Source organism: Pantherophis guttatus, chromosome 4, assembly GCF_059756535.1.
Source record: "Pantherophis guttatus breed Tessera chromosome 4, ASM5975653v1, whole genome shotgun sequence".
NCBI lineage: Eukaryota > Metazoa > Chordata > Lepidosauria > Squamata > Colubridae > Pantherophis > Pantherophis guttatus.
The window spans coordinates 144,800,297-144,826,901 of NC_142066.1; the positions used below are offsets into that span (position 1 = coordinate 144,800,297).

The 26,605-nt window shown below is 39.2% G+C and overlaps 1 protein-coding gene across 8 annotated transcripts in view; it reads right to left on the reverse strand.

The window, feature by feature from the left end:
• PFKP (phosphofructokinase, platelet) overlaps positions 1-26,605 on the reverse strand; it is an 85,291-nt gene that overhangs the window by 8,199 nt on the left and 50,487 nt on the right. For 3 of the 8 annotated variants that reach the window (XM_087893033.1, XM_034402054.3, XM_087893034.1), the window contains exons 15-20: positions 24,858-24,928; positions 24,240-24,327; positions 13,919-14,071; positions 11,906-12,070; positions 2,790-2,851; positions 418-529 (exon numbers count right to left, since the gene is read on the reverse strand). In XM_087893033.1, the coding sequence (XP_087749159.1) occupies positions 418-529; positions 2,790-2,851; positions 11,906-12,070; positions 13,919-14,071; positions 24,240-24,327; positions 24,858-24,928 (651 nt within the window). Of the gene's footprint in view, positions 1-417; positions 530-2,789; positions 2,852-11,905; positions 12,071-13,918; positions 14,072-23,083; positions 23,237-24,239; positions 24,328-24,857; positions 24,929-26,605 lie in introns of all 8 variants that reach the window. The other 5 variants (XM_060683779.2, XM_034402053.3, XM_060683782.2 and 2 more) reach the window with 2 other exon arrangements.

Consider the following 26,605-nt stretch of genomic DNA (forward strand, 5'->3'; position numbering starts at 1 on the left):
ATAAATATTGGCATCTGGTCTCTTAAGAGCTACCGGTATATCTTTTGGGTTGTTTATGTCAGCTAGGACCTGAATTAGACTGCAATAAAGTCACAGAAGCTTTGTAGCATGGCTTCTGTTGGGTGATGAAATCCTTACACCTACTTAACAACTGCTACTCAAAAAAAAAAAGGACTGAAATTACTGGAGGATATTAAACTTCTCTAATGCTAAATTAAGCAGCAGCAGCAACAACTAACATCCATCTACTCTGCAGACTGGAAGTGAACACTCTGCTTGCTCTTAGAGATATAGAAAGTGTAGCTGCTTTTGTACATGGCTCCAACCTATCAGGGCCATTTGTATTGCTATTATTGGGTTAAAAGAAGCATTCCAACAACCCTCTTGTCCCGATCTAGAGTACTTAACCATTCTCACCTGCTGCATATGACCCAGCACATTCTTTCGACAATCAAAGACCCCTTTGCCTTCTTCCGAATAGAGCTGATAAATGAAGTCAGTTGTGTAGTTCTCGCTACTATTTTCATTCCTGTGTAATCCCCAAAAAGCATGGCTTATTTATTTGACACAGTTTTTTTCTCTCTTCTACTGTATATCTGTACAAGTACTTTGGGAAGGTGAAATGGGATTTCTGGTTAGCTTCTGTAACGGTAGGTGAGAAAGACCCTTGGGAGACAGGACAGTCAGAAAGAGACACAGCAAAGGACCTTCCGTCATATTGTAAAGCAGATGGTGGGAGATTTGTATTTTCAAACTTGCAAAGTTCAGTTAATGTAATGTAATAAAGCTGCCAGCCTTATTATTAAGTATAGTTAGCTCATCTGGTCTTATTGCCTGCCTCGTCTACCTGTGAAGGCTGACATCCATCTTGCAAGTCTGAAACTATAATTCCCCCGCCACCACTCCCCATTATAGCTTGGGAAGCTTGGGAGGGTTCCCTCTGAGCCTCTTTCTCCAGCCGTTACGCAGCAGAAGGATATGCCCTCTCTGATTTGAGCATCCTTTGGGTAGCAATTTTCACCTCATCTCTTAAGGTCTTTCTTACATGCCGTTCCGTTTCCCATTCAAACAATGCCCTGATAAGAGATCTGCCTAGCTTGAAAGAGCAAAAAAAACAGAGCAAATGTCAATTTTCAAGGTAATCGCTCTTCAGATAAATAATTGATTCTGGTGCATTCTTCACTCTTGCTGAAAATATTATCAACTTCTACATCTACTTCTCTTCAAGAGATAAGTTTATCTCTTTGCGTATAAGAAGGCTGGTCACAAAATGAGCATAAGTCAAAGCAAAAAAAAACAACAACCCAATGTAGTATCAGCACATGACCAATCTGGGCTCAAGGGGCAGCCCTTGTGATTGAAAGAAGTCAACCACCCCACCCTACCGTCTTGTTTTTTTTTTACACTGTGTACCATGCACCATTGAACAATATCTGAAATAGAGTTTCTCTTCCCTTAGCAGCCTTATGATGAGTGGTCTTGAACTCCAAAAATTCAATTTAAAGTCCACATCTTCTGCCCACACATCTTAAATTCTGGGAGTTGAAGTCCACACATCTTAAAGCTGAGGTTGAGAAAAACTGTTCTGAAATAAAAGGAATCAAGGGGGAAAAAAAGAGATCTCACCTCCACCTGTTATAAATGGCAGTACTTCAGCAACAGGGTTCTGATGCTAAGGAAAGGGATTTGGATTAAGAGCAAGTTTTGTCTTCCCTGAAGTAGAATTACTTAATGATCCAGCCAGATATTGTCTCCTCTGCCAGCCAGGAACTGTTGAAGCATCAGTTATGTAGACCTAACTAATAACTCTAGATCATGAGTGTGCAACTTTTCTAGAATGAAAGGTTTGCTTTGTTTTTGATTTATTGTGGACTGAACTTCAAAAATAATGGGTTGGGCCAACAGTAAAACTCAACCTGCATACAGAAAATTTTTGATTTATGACCACAATTGAACCCAAACTTTCCATTGCTAAACAAGACAGTTGTTAAGGGAGTTTTGCCCCATTTTACAATCTTTCTTGCCACAGTTGTTAAGTGAATCATTGAAGTTGTTCAGTTAGTAACATGGTTGTTAAGTGAACCTGGCTTCCCCATTGACTTAGCTTGTCATATACACATGAGCCTGGGACACTGCAAACATCATAAATGCATGCCATTGCCAAGCATTTAAATTTTGATCATGGGGCCACTGCCATGGTCATAAATATGAAAACGGTCAAAAGTCACTTTTTTCAGTGCCATTGTAACTTCAAATGGTCACTAAATGAATAGTTGTAAGTCAAGGACTACCTGTAGTTTCATTAAACCTGTGGAACAATTTGCAATTATATTGCTTTTGAGCAGGTACTTTTTTTCTCCAAAAACTGAGGGTTCAAACTAATATACTTGGATTGTCCTGAACAAGAACACCCTGTTGGATGGAAGCCACTTAAATATTTTGAACTGAGTCAATGAACTAAATTGGATTATGAGGACATCCATCCCATTTATTAATTACAAAAGACAAATCTTTTTTTCCCCTTTCTGTCTCCCTGAAAATTACATTCTGATAGTAATTTTTGGAAATGCTTAGCTTTAGATTTGTGGATGTTCTAAAATCTCCTTTGATGCTCCTGTGCTCGACATCCTTTTTTATATAATGCCAAAGGCTAAGCCTGTACTTTTTCATCATTTTTAGAAGAAATTTATTCCTTCATATCGGAAAAGAATTTGCCTCTCTTTTCCTTACAACAGGCCAGGTACCATTTTCATTGGACCTGAAAGTTATACCTGTGAATGTTCACTTACCTGAGTACCAAGCCTCGCTGAATGTTGGTTTTCATCTTTTGGGTCAGATGTTCCACATTGGCCTGCAAAATAAAGATAATTTTTTTTTTCTTCCAAACTGAGAAAAGCATCATGTCTTTCTTTTGAACCCAAAGAAGGAATAAATCATCCTGTTCACTGTTTTTATCTTTCACTGGCTGTACATTAAATCTATTCAAAATTTTATAGGCTCTCCAAACAACATGTAAGGAGTAAAGGAGAAACTTCAATTTTAGGTTCCTGGTTCAGCTAGAGATCTAAAGAATGTTGACTGTGGGCAGGGGTGGGTTCTACTTACCTTTACTACCAGTTTGCAACGGGGCTGCACAAGTGTGTTTGCTTCGCACACACGCACGTGCACTCTTCTGCACAAGCTACGTTTTTTACTACCGGTTCTCTAGAACCAGTGCAAACCGGAGGCAACCCACCACTGGCTGTGAGTCTTCTTATGGACTTTTACATTTGGTATACTACTTTGAGTTCTTTTTCATTTAACAGCCATATTGTACATATTGTAAGAAATTCTAAAGGAGGAGGAGGAAGAGGAGGAGGAGAGGATATGGTGGTAGTAGTGGTGATTACAGAAATAATCTGACTTCTGATCAATTCTGCTGCTCCATAAACTTTTACAAGCTGTAGTAAAACAACCATGATCTACAGGAGCTCTAAGTAAACCACCACCAACATATGCCAAATACTTCAGGGAAATCCTTAGTACATGTTGTTATATTGCATCTTATACAAACTGAAAAGCCTGCAGCCGTAGTCAAGGCAGCTGAACAAACTGGCTATCATTACCCTCCTTATCAGACACTCTTATAGGTAAGGGATTTGGGCGATCTTAAGTGTTGCACAGGTGTGTGAAAGAGAAGAATCTTGCAAATCTGAAAGCCCATTTCTCTCCTGGCCTCCTTTACTCCTCAAGAAACTAGGAACAGTCTCTTCTGAACCTCTTACTTCACCCAGTAACTATCCAGATTAAGCTTTCTTTTATCTGACCATTGTCTCAATTGTGTCTTGTCCACCCTCCCAAGGTTTTTCTCACATACTATCACAAACATTTTGAAACAGCATTTCAACTTGGGCCTTGAAATGAACCAAGTTAATAAAACACTGGTGTACTTATCATCAGTAGCCCCAGTGAAGTGCAGGTGGTCCTCGACTTACAACCACAACTGAGCCCCAAATTTCTGTTTCTGAGAGACAGATGTTAAGTGAGTTTTGCCCCATTTTATACCTTTTCTCAGCACAGTTGTTAAGTGAATCACTATAGCTGTTAAGTTAGCAATATGGCTGTTAAATGAATCCGGCTTCCCCATTAACTTTGCTCATCAGAAGATCACAAAAGGTGATCACATGACACCTAACCCTAACCCAGGACAACGCAACCATCATTAATATGAATCAGTTGCCAGGTGTCTGAATTTTGATCATGTGCAGCATCACAAGGATGCTGCAATGGATATAAGCATGAAAAATGTTCATACCTGTGTTTTCCCAAAAATAAGACTCTGTCTTTTTTTTTTTTTTTGCCACCAAAAAAGGCACCAAGTCTGATTTTCAGGGTGGGATGTCATCCACCGACTCACCTCATTTGTGTGTGTCACCCCTAGCCTCCTTTTTGCTGTCGGAAGCCTTCAGGAACTTCTTCTGCAGCCCGCAAGGCTTTCCTGAAGGCCTCTGCAGCCGATAACAGAGTCCCAGATTGAACCTTTATCAGCGGTCACCAACTGGTGGTCCATGCACCACTGGTGGTCCACAATAAAATGTTGATGGTCCGCAGAAAAATTATTTGCATTTTTTTATATTGCACTAAATCAGGGGTCCTCAAACTATGGCCCCTGAGCCGGATACGTGCAATGGATGTTTGTGTTGCTGCAGAGAATCTCCCTCTTTGGGGTCTTCTTGTGTGGGTCAGAAGTGGGGGGGGGGAATTCCAACTTGGGGATTTCAACCTCCTGGTGCCAAGGCTTTGGGCAAAGGCTGGAGGGAAGGGCCGCTGGTGGGGAAGAGCCAGAGTGCCTTTTTCCAGTGGGACTGCATCATGGCCTGGAACTGGCTGACCATCTCAGCCCACTGAGCCTCTAGGCACCTTTATCTGGCCTTGCAGTTCTGCAGGTCTTCCCTCTGCTTGGAAAGTCTATGCTCCTAGTCCTCAGTGAGGTGCTTCTGCATCCTTCTCGACCAGATCCAATTTGAACTGAGCCAGCTGTTTTGCCAACTCTTTCTCATGGTGGCTGCTTAGCTCCAACAACTGCTTCCTGTTGGGAGGGCAGGCAAGGAGTGGCTGGGAGGGGCGAGTAGAGGCCGGCGAGGTGCCCTGCGATGTGAGTGACATTGAGTTGGCCATTCCCACCCAGTCACATGATCACTTAGCTACGCCCACCCAGCTGGTCATTAGGCTGATCATATTAGTGGTCCATGGGATTTAAAATAATGAGTTTAGTGGTCCCTGAAGTCCGAAAGTTTAGTGACCCCTGTCCTATATCACAACCTAATTCTGGACCAATAAAAATCCATATACCATTTTAAAAGATCATGTGAACAGAAAGTTTCCAGTAGTCATCACATACAGTAGCACTTACCATACACATAACCCTTAGCACCTGATGGGTATCACATCAACAGCTCCAATATAACCAAAGAAGTAGATTTTGCGGATTAATGTAACTATCAACATCCAAATAATAATATACTACAGGTAGTCTTCGACTTACAACAGCTCAATGAAAAAAATAACTTATGGAGACTTCCGGTTTGCGAGCTTCGGCGACGGCGGTGACTTTTTAAAGACCGCCAGCCCCGCCGCCTGTAGAGCCGCCCCGCGAACGAGGTGCGGCTCGAAAACTCCGAAATCTTGAAGATTGCAGGAGCAGAGACAGCAGGGTACAGGTTGAGCCCCTGTAACCCCCCCAGGGAATTGCTTCTGGGGGTGAAAACAGGTGTGGCTCCCTTCCAACCTGCGGAGACTCCGGGCGGCGTGGGACGATTCTGCCTTCAGCAGAACAAGCCGGCAGCAGCAAACTTTTAAAGTGAGAGGAATTAATTTTAACAAACAGCGGAAATATCAACTTGAATCCAGAAACTTGAAAACTGCAAGTATTGGTGCTTTGTTGACTTTTTAAATCAAAAGAGAAAGTGAGCGAGTGAAAGTGATTTGAAAAAAAATGGCGTCCAGCGTTTGAGTTAACGAGCTAGTGAAAGTGGATTTGTGAAGCCTCCCTGCTTTGCTACAAAGTTGTAAAATTGCTACAAAGTTGCTCTATCTAAAGAAAAAATTTCTTTTGCTAAAATTTGACTTTGCTTTATTCTAGTTCCACCTGATTAAATCTGGGGGACTTCTTTAGAAGTTTCTGTGGAAGAGGGAAAGGAAAAAGAACTTCCCTCTTAAAAAAAACTAGCTTACGTGGCACGATGGCTTCAAAGAAGCAGGAAGGGAAGGCATCAGGGGGGGGATCCCCCACACATAAACATCAAACGCAACTTCCCCCTGCTCAACAGTTACAAACTCAGAAAAAAGAATTTGATGTGGCAGATTTAAAAGAATTTATTTCTAAAACTTTGGATGATAAATTTCAAGAATCACAACAGGAGATAGATGATAAACTTCAAAAATCACATCAGGAGATAGATGATAAACTTCAAAAATCACATCAGGAATTTTTGCAGGAAATTAATGAAGTTAAAGACATGGTGAAACAGAATCAAATTATGGTGACCAAAAAAATATCAGAAGTGGCGTCTGGCCTGGCAGATTTTATTGGGAAAGTTGATTTTAAAGTTGAAGAATTTAAATCAGAAGTTAATGTTAGGATGAAAGATAATGACTATAAAATTGATGAAGTTGACAATAAAATGCAGAGAATTGAAGATGAGATTGTTATGATACAATTCCGGGCGATGGAATTTGCCATACGGCTTCGGGGAATTCGAGAGGAGGAAAGACAGGACTTGAGACAAGTTTGCTCTGAAGCCCTGGCTAAGATTTTACAAGTTAATCCTGATTTGGTATTTCATAAAATAGATAAAATTTACAGAGTGAACTCTTGGGTGGCCAGGCAAAGACAATTACCCAGAGATGTGGTCATATACTTTACTGAGAGAGAAATTAGAAATGATATCCTGCAAAAATCTTTTCACACTTCTATACAAGTGGGGGGCTCACGGCTTGTAATTTTTAAAGAATTACCTCCTAAAATGCTGAAAGCTAGAAAAGAATTTGATTTTCTTGTTAAGGAATTGAAAAATTTACAGATACCCTTCCGGTGGGATGCACCAGCTGGGGTAATTTTCAGATATAAGGGAGAAGGATATCGGTTGAATACCGTGGAGAAGGCGCAACACTTTTACAGTACTATTCTTAAGGAAAGAACACCATCTCCACGTACATCTACAGTTTTGGAGATTAAGGAGAGTGAAGAGAGGCAATTGAAAGAACAGTCTAAGCAGGAATTAGAAAACGTGCAAGGTGCAGAAGGAGGTATTCTGAGTGAGCCATTGCTGGATTCTTCTCCAATTTTGGATTTGATTCAGTTGACTGAAGTTAAAGATCAACGTATAACTAGAGCTCAATCCAAGCTACTTAAACAAAAGCAACAACAACAACAGGAAAGACAAGACAAGAAGGCAGTTAAGAGCACTGCACAAGAGATTGGCGCTATGGGAGGAGCGAGATCGAAGCTCTCGGATGAACTTCAAGCATATTGCTCTGCGCTCCAGAAAGAGGCTAATGACCTTTAAGTGTTTATCTTGGAATGTCAATGGGTTGAATTCAGCACAGAAAAGGAAAAAATTATTTACATATTTGAAACAATTTAATAATGATATAATATGTTTACAAGAAACGCATATTACAACTCAAGATCAAAAATATTTGATAAACTCAAAACTAGGAGTACATTATATATCTTCAACTTCGCAGAAAAAGAATGGTGTGGTTATTTATGTAAATAAAAAATTAACAGCAAAAGTTATAGAAGTAGATCAAGATGGTAGATTTGTAGCAATTGAATTGTTTACAGCAAATGGGCAAATTCTTTTGATTGGAATTTATGCTCCCAACCAACAACAGGAATATTTTTACAAGATGTTACATACTAAAATATTGCAATGGGACTACAGATCTATTTTAATTATGGGAGATTGGAATGGAGTAATTGATTCTAAATTAGATAAAAAGAGCTTGGCAAAGTCTAGAATTAGATTACCACAGACCTTTTTTGATATGAAAGAAGATATGGAACTAAAAGATGTTTGGAGAATACATAATCCAAATGAATTGGATTACACTTTTTTTTCTGATAGACATAGATCCTTTTCTAGGATTGATTTTATCTTGTTGTCAAATGATCTACTTGTTAAGACAAAAAGAACAAAGATTTTTCCAAGAACTTTGACTGATCATAGTCCTGTATGGATAGAAATCGAGATGGATAAGGTTGAGAGACGTTCTTGGAGATTAAATGAGAACTTGTTTAGATATGAAAAAAATATAATAGAACTTAAAAAGCATTTGAAAGAATTTTTTGAAATAAATTTGAATAAAGGTACCCCAGTTGAAATTGTTTGGGATGCAAGTAAAGCTTATATGAGAGGGGTACTTATCTACATGAATTCTAAACATAGACTGTTCCAACAAAAGAAAAGATCTGAGTTGGAAATGGAAATAAAGAATAAAGAACAGTTACTTATTAAAAACCCAACAGATGAAAGAATACGAAGTGCTATAAAACTTTTGAAAGACCAATTCCAAATGCTTATGGCGGAACAAGTTGCAACAAGCTTACAATACGCGAAGCATAATACATTTTGCAATGCTAATAAACCGGGCAGATGGTTGGCCTACACATTGAGGAAAAAACAAAGTATGCGGACTATTGACAGTATCGATATTGGAGGGAAAGAAATTTTTCAACAAAAATTAATTAAAGAAGCTTTTGTGGATTATTATACTAAACTATATGCTAAAGAAGAGGTGCAGAATGGACTTATAGAAAAATATTTAAAGGATAAGAGAGTTACAAAAATTACTGATCAACAAAAGGAAAGAATGAATTATCTTATAACAGAGGAGGAGATAATAGTAGCAATTAAACAGCTAAAAACAGCTAAAGCTCCTGGCACGGATGGTTTGACTGCAGTGTATTACAAAACTTTACAAGCTGAAATGGTGGGACAACTTAGAGATTTATTTTGCAATATTCAACAAGGGGGTAAAATACCCCCATCCTGGACAACTGCTTATATATCTTTGATACCAAAGGAACAAGTTGGTCCTAAAAAACCAGAGAACTACAGACCAATATCTCTTTTGAACACAGACTATAAAATTTATGCGAAGGTATTAGCCAACAGGTTGATGCCAGTAATCCAAAAGGTGATTCATGAGGACCAAGCGGGATTTATTGAGGGCAGATACATGAAGGACAATGTAAGGCAAGTAATAGACTTATTGGAATATCTTGATAAGAATAAACAGATTTCTGCAGTGCTGGTCTTTTTGGATGCGGAGAAGGCCTTTGATAGAGTGGATTGGAATTTTCTACTAAAGACTTTAAAAAAGATGGGCTTTGGGGACCAATTTACACAGGCGATCTCAGCAATTTATCAAGAGCAAAAAGCACAGATTATTATTAATGGAAGTTTGACGACAGAGTTTAAAATTGAAAAAGGAACAAGACAGGGATGTCCGTTGTCCCCACTTTTATTTATTTTAACATTGGAAGTCTTGCTAAATACAATACGGGACTCAAAAATTTTGAAAGGTATAATGATAAGGCAAGAGGATTATAGAATAAAGGCATTTGCAGATGATCTGGTGGTTACCCTATCACAACCAATGGAATCAACAATCCTGATGAATGACATTATACAAGATTATGGTAGAGTTTCAGGTTTTAGACTGAATTCAAAAAAGACTAAAATGATAGTCAAAAATATGACACAAGATCGTAAACATGAGCTTGAAAGGAGGGCAGGTTTTGAAATTGTACCTAAGGTAAAATATCTTGGAGTTCAGGTTGCAGAATCAAATATGAAATTGTTTCAAAATAACTATGAGGTGTTGTGGCGAGAGGTTCAGAAAGACATGGAGACTTGGAAAAAGCTGCAACTGTCTTTACTTGGAAGAATAGCAGCAGTTAAGATGAACATGTTGCCAAGATTTCTGTTTTTGTTTCAAATGATTCCGGTGCTTAAAAGTGATAAACAACTGAAAGTTTGGCAAACTGGACTTAATAAGTTCGTCTGGAACGAGAAAAAGCCGAGAGTGAAATTGAAAATTATGCAAGATGTTCCAGAAAGAGGAGGCCTTAAACTTCCAAACCTACAGTTATATTATGATGCAGCAGCTTTAACTTTAACAAGTGATTGGTTTGGGGGTAAAAAGGCTGGAATATTGAATGCAGAAAGTTTTGATCTTGAATTTGGATGGCATGCTTACCTATTTTATGATGACAAAGTTGATAAAGTATTTAAAAGTCATATACTTAGAGACTCTTTGATGAGAGTTTGGAAGAAGCACCGACTCAAATGGGATTATAAAATACCGCTATGGCTGGATCTTGGTCATACCTTGTGGAATACAAATATAATGTCACTCGGGGGGTTTTTATACAAAGAGGTTCTTTTTACAGATGCGGGCAGATGGCAGTTGAAGACATTGCAGACACTGTTGGATGAAGGGATTAATTTAACCTGGTTACAATATAATCAATTACAATTGAGATGGAAAGAGGACCAAAAAACTGGTATTATGTTGCATGAGGAAGAATTGGTTAGACATATAAGAGAGAAAGGTCTAATGCATATTAAAAGGCTTTATAATGTTTTGCTAGAAAGGGATTCAGAAACGGAATTAGTTAAAGATTGCATGATTAAGTGGGCACAAAATTTTGAAGAACCAGTGATGTTGGAAACATGGGAAAAAATTTGGGTTCAGAATGTTAAATTTACACAGTCGCAGAATCTGAGGGAAAATTTTTATAAAATGTTTTATAGATGGCATTTAGATCCTAAAAAGTTGTCATGTATGTACCCTAATGTTCAGCCAAAATGTTGGAGATGTGAATGTTTGGATGCTACGTATTATCATGTTTGGTGGACCTGTAGGAAAGTTAAGGCTTTTTGGATAAAAATATGGTGGGTCATGCAGAACGTTTTGAAGAAAAAAATTCAATTTTCTCCACAATTGTTTTTATTGGGCATAGTTAAGGGTTTTACACAGGATGAAACAAAATTAATATTGTATATGATAACAGCAGCAAGATTGTTGATAGGTAAATATTGGAAGAATGAAGCTTTGCCTACTATCGAGGAATGGACTTCGAAGATGGCCAGTTTTGCAGAGATGGCGAAGATTTCAGCATATTTAAAAGATTGTTCACAAGAGACTTATGAATGGGAATGGAAAAGGTGGATAGAATATGTTCAGAACAAATACCAAATTAGAAAGTATCAAATAGCTTTTATTTGAAAACAATGTATTAGAAATATTTTAATATAAAGAGACAAAGAGGGAAAATTATATAGGGGGAGGGATGGGTTCAGGTATATATATCAGTGTTATTAGTTATGAGTACATAATAGGGAAGTCTGGGGGGGGGAGGGTTAGGGAGGGTTAGGGAGGACGGGAAGTTTGGGGAGGGAGGTGGGGGGGTGAAAAAAGGGGTGAAAATGTAATTGTAAAACTTTTGCAATAAAAAAAAAAAAAAAAACTTATGAACGTTTTTCCACACTTACAATCACTGCCGCATCCTTCATGGTCAAAATTCAGATGCTTGGCAGCTGACTCATATTTATGACAGTTGCAGTGACCCGAGGTCACCTACTGCGACCTTCTGACAAGCGAAGTCAATTGAGGAAGTCAGATTCACTTAACAACTGTGTTACTAACTTAACAGCTGCCGTGATTCACTTAACAAATTGGCAAGAAAGGTCATAAAATGGGGCAAAACTGGCTTAACAACTGTCTCAGTTAGCAACATCAATTTTGGGCTCAACTGTGATCGTAAGTCGAGGACTACCTGTGTAGAGTAGTACGTGAAAGTAGGACTCAGCCCACCAGTGTAGAATAAGAAGGTGATGGAGGCATTGCCTACCTGTAGCTCCCGAATGTCAAATTTTTCTTCAAAAATATAGGCAGCATCTGCACCTGCAGCCAAAGCTCCCATGTTAGCCAAGTAGCCACAGTAGCCTCCCATGGTCTCAATGATGAAAACGCGTCGTTTCGTCCCACTTGCCGATAGTTTGATTCGGTCACAGGTCTATTGAAGAAAGATCTGTTAGCGACTGACCTAAAAGCATGCTTGCCGTCTTTGAAAGGTGTTTTGTAGTGTCATCTAGGCCAGCCACAATTCCACTTCTGCACGTGTTATCAAAACATAAACAGCAGATATTTATTTAAAAAAGTGCTTAACTTTCGTTTCCTGGCCTTTTACAGTCCAACTAGATTTAAAAAAAAAAAAACCACAATGAATTTCTCGGTAAAAAATTGCTTTTTTTTTTTAAGTAAAAGAAACCAACTAAATGACCACACTCTGATTTGTTTTTCTAAGATAGCTAGACAAAAATCTTGTCCTCTAACACAGGGTGATTAATCACACTCTGTAAAACAGAAACAAACAAGCCACTGAAATATTCAAAAGGGGATGAAACGGCAGCAATTCTGGCTCAACTTCAACTTCCAAAAGGCATCCTGAACAAACAAAATAAAAATATGCCGTGCTTCTGGACAATGTTTAGGGAAGAATTAATAGCCTGATGTGGGAGTCCTGCATTTCATCCTTGGAAATTGCTGCACTCTGGGGTCAAGATCTAAATCTTTAGAAGTGAAGTCTGGGAGAGAATGTCTGTTCATCCTGGGAAGTTTTGGAATAATTATCCAGGTGTTATGAAGCTAAACTCCATTTCTGCAACCTAAGTAGAGTTCAATCAAGAAGGTCTAGAACACTTTTGAATGCTGGGAGAAAAAGCTGCTCAAGGAAATCAGCCAGGCACCCAGTTGAGCAATTGAAAGCCAACTTAGCATCTTTCATTTTAGCAGATTCCATTCAACTAGGCCAGGGGTCTGCAACCTTAAACACTCAAAGAGCCATTTGGACCCATTTCCCACAGAAAAGAAAACACCGGGAGCCACAAAACCCTTCCCGTGCCTAACTATTTCTTGAGCGGCCACAAAACTAGCATATGTAGTTGAATTAAATGTTCTGTTTTCTTCTGAAACTTTTCTTTTCTTGGATTTATCCATGGTTGGCCTACTGGGGGTTGAAAAGCTCCAACAGATCAGGAAGGGACCTTCTGTGAACATGCTCACGCCGGCATTTTTCATTCCAAAGCCGTGTTCTTAAGCATCTCTGTGACAATGGAGAACTAAAAGGATGTGCACATCCTTGCACGTCCTTTACACATGTTGTCTGCTTCAGGTTACATGCATCTTCTAAGCCAGACTTTCTCAAACTGGGCAACATTAAGATGTGTGAACTTTAACTTCCAGAATTCCCCAGCCACCAATCCACACCTAATGCACCTTTTGGCACTTGAAGTCCATATATCTTAATGAGCCACAGTGGCACAGTGGTTAGAGTGCAGTACTGCAGACTACCTTTGCTGACTGCCGGCTGCCTGCAATTTGGCAGTTCAAATCTCACCAGGCTCAAGGTTGACTCAGCCTTCCATCCTTCTGAGGTGGGTAAAATGAGGACCCAAATTATTGGGGACAATATGCTGACTCTGTAAACGGCTTAGAGAGGACTGTAAAGCACTGTTAAGCAGTATAAGTATAAGAAGTCTAAGTGCTATTGCTATACATGTAAAGAATAGTTGAAGTTGAAATCTGGAAGTTAAAACCTACATATTTTAAAACATCTCCTAGGATTGAAGTCCATGCATCTTAAAACTGCCAAGTTTGAGAAATATTGTTCTAAGCCCCACCCTATGCACATAGCACATCGGCAATGGATTCTGCAGGCTAATCTTTCTGGAAAAGCCAACATTGGGGAATCTTGGGATCTTACCTCCATACCACAAAGCATAAAATGATTTTGAATATATGCCCTCCGTATAAGCATCTGGCTTGCTGTCCCAGATCTGTGCCAAAATACTTGCTCTCTTACCTCAACAATGGCATTCAAGGACGTGTCAGCACCAACACTTAAGTCAGTGCCTGGGATGTTATTGCTAATAGTTGCAGGCAAAATACAAATTGGGATGCAAAATTCCTCATAGCGGCTCCGGGCTTCAGCTAGTATCATGCAGCTTTCAAACGCCTGAAGCAGTAGGACAAGGCATGATAAGTAACATAAAAGGTAAAGGTAAAGATTCCCCTCGCACATATGTGCTAGTCGTTCCTGTCTCTAGGGGGTGGTGCTCATCTCCGTTTCTAAGCTGAAGAGCCAGCGCTGTCCAAAGACATCTCCGTGGTCATGGGGCCAGCATGACTGAACGCTAAAGGTGCACGGAACACTGTTACCTTCCCACCAAAGGTGGTCCCTATTTTTCTACTTGCATTTTTACATGTTTTCAAACTGCTAGGTTGGCAGAAGCTGGGACAAGTTAACAGGAGCTCACCCCGTTATGCGGCACTAGGGATTCAAACCACTGAACTGCTGACCTTTTGATTGACAAGCTCAGGGTCTTAGCCACTGAGCCACCATGTCCCTTTAGATAAGTAACATACTATGGTAAGTATATCTTATCATATACTATATACATACTATATACTATATATATATATTAAATATACATACTATGATAAGTATAGATAAGTAACATAGTATGGCTAAATCTGGATAGTTATAAGGTGTTCTACTGGTGACTCCTTGTGTGTGGCAATGAAAAATTTGGCCAGCCAGGGCTGCAAATCCCTTAGTACTACTGATTTAAAGAATGTGGCTGGTTGACTTTGTTGGTTGTCCTTGCAGCAACTGAAATACAGGGTGCTGGATTTGCATTGGCACAGAAGATCAGAAGGAGTTAGTAGAAAGTTGATACCAGCAAGTGAGAGATTAAAGTAAGAGAGGACAGAGCTCTGGTGATTAAAGTGCATTTTTGCATTCTAAACATCAGGAAGAAGTGAACTGTCTTCACTGATTTATACCTTGCTTTTCTTCTAAACTGAATTAGGATTAGGCCAATAATTCAGAGAAGATGCTTGAAGTCAGGAACAGCTCAACTAGCCAATCATTCATGGTCATCACCAATATTATCCTACACCACTCATATTTATAGATGCGAAAGATGACAGAAAGAGATCCATCATTTTATTTTGAGCTTGGGAGGAAGCAGAACAATGCCAAAGATAAGCATTAATAAGAACATTCCCCTTTCACTTCTGGTTAGGCAATGAGAGGGTAGTTTTTCGTATCAAAGTCACTTGGGAAAGCAAAAGAATAGCACTATTGTGCAATAATACATTTGTCACTAATGCTTACTCTTTGGGTTTCTGTCAGGGGTTTAACTGGTAGTTAAAAATGCTTTTAAAAAGTTTTTAAAAAAGGTTCTGACGATCGTGCACCACAGCTGTGGTCGTTGGAACCTCTTTTTTTTTTTTACCTTTTTAAAGCATTTTTTACTACCAGTTCTCTAAAAAAAGTTTTTAAAAAAGGTTCCTAAACTCGCGCGCCACAGCTGATTCTCCCTCCGCTGCTGTTCTTCTTACCTTCCCAAGCCTCTTTTTGGCACATACTGTGCATTACTGTGCATACACAGCCAGCGAACAGGTGGCAAATCAGTTCAGATTTCACCACTGATTAAAATGACATTTTTCAAGATTGTGTAGGTTATTGTTTTATTTCTTTCACTCCGCTCAAAACCCTTTACTCAAAACCCTTTGCTGTTCCCTTGTACATTAGAAGCATTAGTTGATATATTTAGCTTCTTGCAGAGAGCCAGTGACTATCTCCCATTCATTCATCAGTCATGGCAGCTATAAGCAAGGGCTCTCAGAGCATAGCCTGGGTAGGTAGGTGCATTGAAGAAAAGAGCTCAGCTTTTTTATGTTTGAAAATCATCTGCATTCAGAGAGCATAAAGAGAAAGGAGCAGCATAGCCATCTTCCTGAATATATTCTTTTTCCAATGGCAGGCAATTGCTCATTATGCAGGGTTACTTATTGAAATTCAAGGTGTCTTTGTGGAAAAAAATTCTAGCCACCCCAGGCAAAAGAAGAAGAAAACTCAGTGCAGCTCATGTTTGTTAGGCTGGACTTCAGGAACTGTCACATTATGGACACCTGACAATGTTAGCGAGGCTGATAGTTTTAGATTGCACAATATGTATGTTTCTCTGCATTGATCCACAAGTAGTCCTCATTTAAAGTCCACTGGTTCAACTACTATTTAAAATTTGGATGGTGTCTATGGAGATTCTCAATCATCCAGGTAATTGTTATCCCAAAGGTGACAACTTGCCTTTCTGGTTTTTCTTTGAAGACCTTTTGCTTCTCATCCAAGAAGCTTCTTCAGCTCTGATTGGATGGTGGGGAATGGAAGGATTTATACTCCTTGCAGACAGTTGGTCATTTGCATTCCTTTAGAATTTATTCACACTTGAATTAATCACATGATACCTTTTACAATCTAACAAGCTTCCTCCCTTTCAATGTAAGATCAGCCACCAAAATGTCCTAATTGCCCTGCTATCTGTTGGCATGGTAGAGGTAGGATGACTTTCTCCATCCAAGTGTAGCTGAATTGAAACTCTCAGGAGAATGACTGCTGATGAAAGCTGGTGGGAATTATGTCTATGGAGATTCTCAGTTATCCAGATCATTATTGTTCCAAAGGTGTTTTTTCAAGAGGCAACTGGACTTTCTGATTTTGCTTTGAAGTCGTTTTGCTTCTCATCCAAGAAGCTTCTTCAGCTCTGGGTGGATGGTAGGGAATGGAAGGCTCCATTCCCATTTGTGCTACTCAGATAGCACATGAGGACATAGATAAACTTCCAAGTGACTTCAATGACTTTCTAAAAGAATGAAAATGACCAGCTGTCTGCAAGGACTATAAATCCTTCTATTCCCCACCATCCAGCCAGAGTTGAAGAAGCTTCTTGGATGAAAAGCGAAACACATCTTCACAGAAAAACTAGAAAGTCCAGTTACCTCTTGAAAAAAGCACCTTTGAGACAATTAGGATGGTGATGAACAAGGGGGACTTACAGTTGCAGCCATCACTGTGTCCTCATGGTTATGTGATCATGATTTGGGCACTTGGCAAACTGGTTCACAATCATGATATGGCAGCATCCTGTGGTCACATGATCACAATTTGCAAACCTCACTGCTGACTTCCAGTAAGCAAAGTCAATTGGCAACTGGGACAGCTGGAATTGCCATCGTAAGTCAAGGTGGTCAAAGGACATCATAACTTATAACCATATCTCTTAGCAACAGAGTCCCGGTTCCAATTATCATTTTAAGCAAGGACTTACCTAAATAGCTCATTTCAGAAAAAAAGTGAAATCTGATATAAAGAAGCACGCGTGGCTGATCTTCAGAATGGAGAATTCTTAAAAGTTAATTGGACACCCCCTGTCATGACACCTTTGTGTGGTGCGCAGCTTTCACACCCATTCATGGCAGGCCTGTTCTCACATAATTAACACAAGTTCTTCTTTTAAGCAGCAGAGTTCAGAATATCCACTGTCTCTTTCTGAGTCCTCTCTTACAGTGGGTGAAATAGCCTTACAATTCCTTTAAAGGACACACGTGGGTATTTTCAGGCTGTGTTATCTCGGCTGCGTTATCTGTATCTCTTTGCTGCTGTCTAATTCTCATCTGAAGTTTTTCAGCCCATATATGGTATCACTAACATTGATGGGGTTATCTAGTTTGGGTAATGAAAGGGCTGCAAGAAAACCACCATGGTCAGAGAGCATGTGTGGTAGCTCTAACACTTAATCTTCAACACATAAACACAAACACACACACACACACACACAAACAGCCCTACCTCCAAGAACTTGTCCTTTGAACATACTTGCAAGCTATTAGCAGGAGATTGTTAACGGGCAGTCAAAAAGGATTCTCATATAATTCTCAAGATAATCAGGTACTATTTTAACCCACACACACACACAAAAAAAAGAATAATTGGACAATCTACTACAAATTATACAAAATACAATTCTTAGAGCACAATGCCACCATTAAACACCATTGAGAATAAAGCAAAGGTAGGAGGAAAAGATCTATACATTTATTGCTGTAATTTTATGGAAAATTATTTATATTCCCATGCATTGTCACCAATATTGGGGGAACCAAAAAGAATATAGATTTAATCCAATACATTTTACATACTTGGATTTCCAAAATCTTTTGAAAAAATCCTTCTTCAGAAACTTTTGATGAAGTTTACCAAAATGGGGAAGTAATTTTTTTAAAAAATTGTCTCAATTTGGAAGATATGGGGGATGGGGGAAAATCCTCACAATTTAAAATTAGGGTAAACCATTGGCGTAGATACAGAAGATTAAAGACATTGAGGAGTTCTCATGTTAAATGTATGGGACTTTTACTTCCCAAAATGTTAGTGGCTATAGGTTTGGATGCTTATAAACTTCTCAAAAGTTTGTTGATGATTGACTGTTGAAGTTGGGAGACACAACCGAAGCAAATGGCTTCATGTTAAGATAAACAAGCATACTCATAGAAAATTATTATACAAAAGTGAACAAAGAACTAATCTGCCCATAAAATTCCTCTTAGATCTAAGTTTTTACAGTCTCATATATCTAGTTTGGTTTAGTGGTTAAAGCACCAGGCTAAACCACGAGACTGTGAGTTCTAATCCCGTTGTGGCCCATCAGCCTCCAACGGAGCTGGTGGCAGACTTGGATGATGAGGAGGTTGGGGGGAAACTTGGGCCAGTCTTGGAGTCTGGGGAAGACTGATGGATGCTCTGCGTCAGAAGCAGAGATAGAGCCAGGGCCGTCTGACATTTCCCAGCTGCCTTCAGAGGCGGAAATAAGTGGGGAGGAAGAACGGTTGGGGCCTGTTCCAGATGTGCGCATGCATAGAGCTGTTAGGAGAGAAGAACTGAGGACAAGGAGCCAACTCAGGAAGAAAGGCACACGTGGACACTGAATGGCCCCTCCCTGGTTGGGGAATAAATAGAAGGAAAAGGGAGGGGTGGTTGCAGGAGACAACCGTTCAGATTTCTTTTGGAAGATTTGCTCATCATGATTCGTGCCTCAGAGACTGCTTGCCAGAACGTAATTTACAGCCCTGCGGCTGACAATTATCTCAAGGAATTGATAAGGTCTGTTACTGAAGTTAATCCTTTGAAGGATTATTGCCTGGACTTTTCGGTGTGTGAATGCCATTAATTCACAGTAGTAAAAAAAAGAGGGGGTTTTCGGAACAAGGAGTCTCTTTATTGGTTCTGCTAAGGCTGGGTCAGAACAAGTCCTGCCTTATGTCTTAAAGCCTGCTGGATGATTTAGGATCAATTACTAGGAGATCGTGAGTTCTAGTCCCACCTTAGACAAAAAAGCCAGCTGGATGACTTTAGGCCAGTCATTCTCCCACAGCCCAACCCTCTCACAGGGTTGTTATTGTGGGAAAATAGGAAAAGGAAAGAGTCTTAGGTACATTTGCTGCCTTAAATTTACAATTTACAATTTAAATTTACAAAAACAATAAAGGTGGGATAAAAATAAATGCGTAGAAGCCCTACATTATCATTTTTTATTACCAATGAGCCATATAACACCCTACATATAACATTTTACAGCAATTTCCTAAAATACTATGGATTTTTCTCAATTTAGAAAAAAAAACAACATAATGAACACCCTTTGGAAGACTCTAAAATGGCTTGAATAAGAAAGCTGAGTGAGTGACTTTGTGTCATCATTCTCTCTCCATACCACCTCATAGGTTTGTTGATGTGGGTGAAATAGGAAGCAGAGATATTAGGCATATGTGCAAGGGTGGGCTTCATAAATTTTAGCAAGGGGTTCTCTGCCTGGTTGCTGGGTGAGTGTGGCCAAGGTGGGCGTGACCTAGTTGGACTCCTGCACCACGGTGGGGAGGGAGGCGTTTTTCCCCTCCCCTGGCTCCGGAAACTTTCCTTGAGCCTCTGGAAGGGCGAAATGGCCTCCACAGGCCCCGGAGGCCGGAAATGGTCCCAAACTTCCGGTAGGCCTGTTTTTCACCCTCCCTGAGCCTCTGTGCACACCCTGCACTTACCTGCATCCAAAACGGGCCATGTGGGGACTCCTGGGAGGGGAGGGAGGGGTGGGAGGGGCTAGCCAGGAGTGGGATTTGCGGTTCTCCGAACTGCACAGAATCTTAGCTAGAGAGTCTTCTGAACCTCTGCGAACCCCCAGCAGCCCATATGTATTGTCTTGAGTTATATATAAAAAAAGAGCAGAATAAAATAATGATAATATTAAACCTGGAAATGTTGCAGTGGAATTTGGGGAGAAAGTCACTCCTATGCTTTTCTTATTTCTTTTCCACACCAGCTCTTCGTTTTGCAGGACTGAGATTTTTCATTACACAACATATACAAATTCACATATGACGCAAGCAAAACATGTATTCAAATGTGAATCCATTCCCACACCTTGCCAATAACAACAAAAGATCAATCGAAAGATTGCTTAGATATTGCTTGGACAACAAATTCAAGCAGCAAGCAAAACAAGCAGAGAAACAAAATCGGTAATGATGCTTCCTTAGCACTGAATGTGATTTGTGATTTTGATGAAGCAATTATTTTGGTAGAAAAGAACAGAGAACTATCATCTAGCTATAATCCAGTCAGTAGAATTAAAGGAAAATCCACAAGTGTAATAATGATCAGTTAAGACAGACAAGAAAATTGGTAAGAAAGAGAAGGACAGTAAGAAGCATGCAAGAAATATTCATTTTTGGCTTTCATGAAAATGGCAGTGTAGAATCTTTTGTACCAGAACTGGAATCAAAGTTCTCCACAATTATTTACTATAATTAACCAGGGTGGGTAAAAAAAAAATCAAGATGGCAGTCACAGTAATATTTTAAGCCATGCCCCTAAAAGGGGTTTGACCTTAATTGTGTGGTTGTGGCCACCTTTTTCATATTTTTGACCCATCTTACCTTTTTTTTTTATTCCTCTCCCTGTAAATACCCTGGCAACTGATTATTTAAATAGCTGTTAGGTGTTTTGCTTCGGGCAATGAAAAATACTTCTCTGAGTTCTTGTTTGTCCTTGTCAGCTACAGCCTAAAAAAGCTTAAATCACAACCGATCTTTCAAACGTCATGAGATTCTTTAAAAAAAAAATAATAATTGCACATCGTGTAAAATGCACTGCCTCTAAAAAAGAGAAGGATCAACAGAATCTGTGACCTGAGGCTTAAATGTCAAATGGAATTATTATCTTCTAGAACATTTGTCTCCAAATGTCCTTGCTAAATCATGCCCAAAATATTCCATGCAAAGAATTGCTTGGTGCGTAACAGCTGCTTTCAGGAGATCTGGGGCAAGACCGAAAAACAGATGTGAACAAATGTATCTGTTTTGATCCAGGAAGGAGAGGCCAGAGGGAAGAGAAAATAGAAGACACTGGACAGCCAATTTGGTCTAATGGTAAAGGCACAAAACTGGAAACTGGCAGACTGTTGAGTTTTAATTGCCCCTTAGGCAGGAAAGTTAGTTTGGTCACCTTGGATCAATCACTAGGAAACCATGAGTTCTAATTCTGCCCTAAGCCTAGCTAAGTTATGTTTTTGTAGGTTATCTTTTTTTAAGATGCGTATTTTTACGTTGTTTTAATAACAGAGATAGATTCACTGAAATCAAAAATTGGATCAAACACGTGCATTTCTTATGAAAAACTGTTAATTTTCACATTTACTGAATCTGGTCAAACTGCCCGTGTGAGCGTGCGCACATAGCACTGGTGGGTTTCAAAATTTTTTACTACCGGTTCTGTGGGTGTGGCTTGGTGGGCATGGCATGGCTTGGTCGGCGTGGCTTGGTGACCATGGCAGGGGAAGGTTACTGCAAAATCCCCATTTCCTCCTGATCATCTGGGACTCCGGAGGCAGAGAATAGATGGGGGTGGGGCCACTCAGAAGTGGTATTTACCGGTTCTCCGAACTACTCACAATTTCTGCTACCGGTTCTCCAGAACTGGTCAGAACTTGCTGAAACCACCTCTGGTCACAGATGTGTACATGCTTATGTATGGATGTATGGATATGTGTTGCATGCATGTGGTTTTAAATTATTATTATTATTATTATTATTATTATTATTATTATTATTATTATTATTAATTTATTTATTTATTGAATTTCTATACCGCCCTTCTCCCGAAGGACTCAGGCGGTGAACAGAATAAGATTTCATATACATTATATATATATATATATATATATATATATATATATATATATATATATATATATATATATATGTGTGTGTGTGTGTGTGTGTGTGTGTGTGTGTGTGTGTGTGTGTGTGTGTGTGTGTGTGTGTGTGTATATGTATATATATGTATATATATGTATATGTAGGTCTTTGGTTATTCGGGTCTTCTCCCACGTAAAATTGGAAGTGTCTTGGCGACGTTTCGACGAAGTCTCATTCGTCATCTTCAGGCTGGTGTTCTCGGCTTCGTGCTTCCAGGAGCAAATTCTCGAAGCCGAGAACACCAGCCTGAAGATGACGAATGAGACTTGGTCGAAACGTCGCCAAGACACTTCCAATTTTACGTGGGAGAAGACCCGAATAACCAAAGACCTACATACAAACACCCGCGAAAACCTGAGAAAACATATATGTGTGTGTGTATGTATGTATGTGTATGTATGTATATATATATGTAGTAAATAATAAATTGAGTCAACTTAGTGTATCTGCTAAGACCTTGGCATAGAATTTAGATGCTTATGCTAGCCCTGCTTGTTGAAACAGAAAGGTCTTCAGGGCGAAGACCTGGAAAGTGCGAAGATCTGGGATTATTCGTATTCCAGGGGGTATTTTGTTCCAAAGAGTACGTGCCCCCACAGAGAAGGCTCTCTCCCTTGGAACTACTAGACGACATTGTTTTAATGATGGTACTATGAGTAGGCCTACTCTATGAGAGCGTATTGTTTGGTGGGAGGTAATTGGTTGCAGCAGGTGGTCTCGTAAGTACTGTAAATGTAGGTCTGGTTTATGATGCAATCTTAATGTTCTGGTCTAAGAGAATCTACAGTGCCAGCTGCGTTGAGTAGCATGCAGGGATGGTTATGTTAGTGAGCCACACAGGCAGAAGGAAGGAAGGAAGGAAGGAGAAACTTACATCAGTGATAGTGTTCAGAGCAGTATCTGCACCAATGCTGAAATCAGAACCAGGTACATTGTTGGATACAGTCGCAGGAACCATAACCATGGGAATACAGAACGCTTCATATTTCTCCCGGGCTGAAGACAGTTCCAATAGTCCCAGGTATGCCTGATGGGCACATACAGCAATTGTGTAAAATTAAAGGGAAAGAAAAACAAAACTTGAATTGAAGAAGTAGATGATGCAACACAGATAGGGATTTGCAGCCAGTCTGGTTCTCTATGGGCACTCACAGATGCTAGTGACAGATGGTACGGTAATGATCTCTTTCAGGGAATCAGAGGTGATTTGAAAGAGGGATCACGGCTCATGAGTATAAGTTATCCTGCCTTTTATCTCTGGTAATCAGTTTTTTTGGCACTTTTTCAAAATTTGGTTTCACTTCAGGCAGGCGTTCCTTGTAAAAGGAAAACAGTGCTGTGCCCTATGAGAAGTGACTCCTTTTTCAATCTTTTTCCTGTCTCTTAATATTTACCATCCCTCTGCAGTAGAGTCACCATGAAGACCTCAGCAATATATAAAGAGTGCTATATGTTATAATATACAACAAAAAGCAAGCAAAAAGCAAACAACTTAAAAAAAACTGTTAAGAATAAATACTAAACAATTCTGCAAGTTCAGTTGCAGAATATACAACTTCTATTATTGCAGTAGTAGAGAAAAGTAAATCTTTTTTTTTCTTATTAGCGCATTTATGTACTATACATTAGTTACTTGTACAGTATATTAGTTACATTTTTCTATTCAGTCATGGATTCTGTTAACCACCCAAAAGAGCATTTTAAAAACAGGGCTTCCAAAATTATGTATTAACTTTTAAACACTGAGTGTGTACTCCTGAGCAGGCATAAAGTTTAATCGGTGACTTAATGCTGTGAGGTCAAATGGAACAAATTTAGTTAACGTAATGGAAATTATTTTTTAAACTGATGTTACAGTAATATGAGGCAACCAATGAAACTCAAGGCCATTTCTCCACTTCTGTATCAGTGCTTCTACATCACGCCACAATGTGTAACACAATATATACAATACAGTATACTGTTTATAATATAATGCCAAATTGCCAGCAAGAATTTAGAAGAGAGGGGAGGAAAGCAAAATTATATACCTCAAAGCCACCAATGACAAGGAGGGCATTGATGCTATGGGCACGCATGTGTTCTGCAATCTTCTCCAGATACTTTCCAGGGAGTGTACTACAATACATTTAAAATAATAATAATAATAAGACAATCAGGAATGTATGTAGGGTAAAATTAAATATACATTTTTCATCTCACTTAATTGAGGCACAACTACACATTGCAAAGGATATAAATAGTTTTAAAATGATCCTAAAATGTTTTTATAGTTTTAACGGTGGTAATTTTTTTAAAATTGTAAATTAGCCAGTCATTGATTGAAATCGACAGATACAAAAAAGAGAAAGGAAGGAAGGAAGGAAGGAAGGAAAGAAAGAGGGAGGGAGGAAGAGAGAGAGAGGGAGGGAGGGAGGGAGGGAGGGAGAGAGAGAGAGAGAGAGAGAGAGAGAGAGAGAGAGAGAAAGAAAGAAAACAAACAAACAAACAAACAAACAAACAAACAAACACCAGGCTTACACTTCTATTTCCCTTTGATCAGCTAGTGGTTAAAAATCTGTTCCATGCAACTGTATGGTAATTTCAGGGTATGTCTGCTATTGCCTTTTTAATTTCTAGTTAGATAATATATAATACTGTTCAATTACCGTTTGGTGCCAAGAATTGACCCTCCTTGGCCAGTCCAACCTCCAACATCTCCCCACTTGATTTCTTTAATCTATGAGTCAGAACCACAAAAAAAGATGTGCTGATTAAATTATGTTTATATTGCTGACATAACTGGAGATCTATGTGTTTCTGCAATGGATGATAAAAATCCAATTTAAGCATGGAAGCTATGTCACTTGAGCCAAAGATACCACGAAGCACAATGCTAATACATTGTGATGCATTTACCATAATTTGTCTCAAATACAATTCTTATATGTTCATGGAACAACTATATATGCAATTTCCAACTCCTCTGTCCAACTAAAAAATCATTAACTCGGTGACAGCTTAAGCAAAGCATGAGGGGAGATTGTAAAGCCGCTTAGTTTATGGGATTCTAAACCAAACAGTAGCTTTTAATTAAATTGGAGCGAGTGGAAAAGCTAAGAAGTCCAGATCAATTGCACAAAAGCTTATATGCCTTTATTCTGAAAAGCAGAGCAAAATGGAGATAAATCAGACACTCTTGTGAGAGATTCTGCCACTTTCTTGGGTGATTTTAAGTAGTTTGATTAAGAACAAATCGTACCAACTGAAATGCTTTTCAGATTAGCTGGAATGAAGTAACTAGAACCTTTTTGGTTTCCTGATCATCAATCACCATTTGTGCCCAAAAGAAGACTGGGCCAGACACAAGCCGCGGTGGCGCAGTGGTTAGAGTGCAGTATTGCAGGCTACTTCTGCTGACTGACGGCTGCTTGGAATTTGGCAGTTCAAATCTCACCAGGCTCAAGGTTGATTCAGCCTTCCATCCTTCCGGGGTTGGTAAAATGAGGAGCCAAATTGTTGGGTGCAATATGCTGACTCCTTAAACCACTTAGAGAGGGCTGTAAAGCACTATAAAGCAGTATATAAGTGCTATTGCTATTGCTATCTCAAGGACTTTGAAATTAAATCCTGCAGTTTCTAGCCATTATCACAATGTGATAAAAGGGATGGAGAAATGTTATAATGAAACATCTAAACGATTATAATAGTTAACTGACTGAATTGGCAATTGGCTTTCTTTTAAACTGAAGATATTTTAAGGCTTTGTGAATCTGCTAGATCAGAAGTCTTAGGACTCAATCCGCCCTATGCATTTCATGTTATAAACACCTTCTCAGTGGAAAGTACTAAAACCCAATGTGACAACAGATTCTGTGATAGAATTGGCTTTTGTCTGTAGCTACTCAGCTGGGATTCTTATCTCCATGTAATGCAATCACCCTTCATGCAGCAGCTGAACAATATACAAAATCTGATACCAAAGATTTCTCATCAAGCATTCATGAAGCAAATGCTTTTTCAAAGCAAGGAAAACCATAATATTAGAAGAGAGTTACTGTATATAAAAGCTGAATGAAAATAGGATACATCCCTTTACATTTCATATCTTTCAACCTCATTGTTCTTATGTTTCAGCTTTTCCCAATTTGAGGTATTCCAGATATTGGACTCAGACTCCCAAAATGAAACAGGCATTCAGGAGAAGCTATGATGATGCCATGGTACATTGGACCTTAGTTTCCTAACCCATGCATATTAATATCCTGAACATCTGGAGTGGAAAAGGTGATAAAGGCCATAAAATCTCCATCTCTAAAAAGTGTTGTTACATTCTCTTAATATATCAGTTATGTCCAATGAGGAATAATGCTACCTCTCGCTCTTCTACAAAGGACTATTAGATAATTATCCAGGA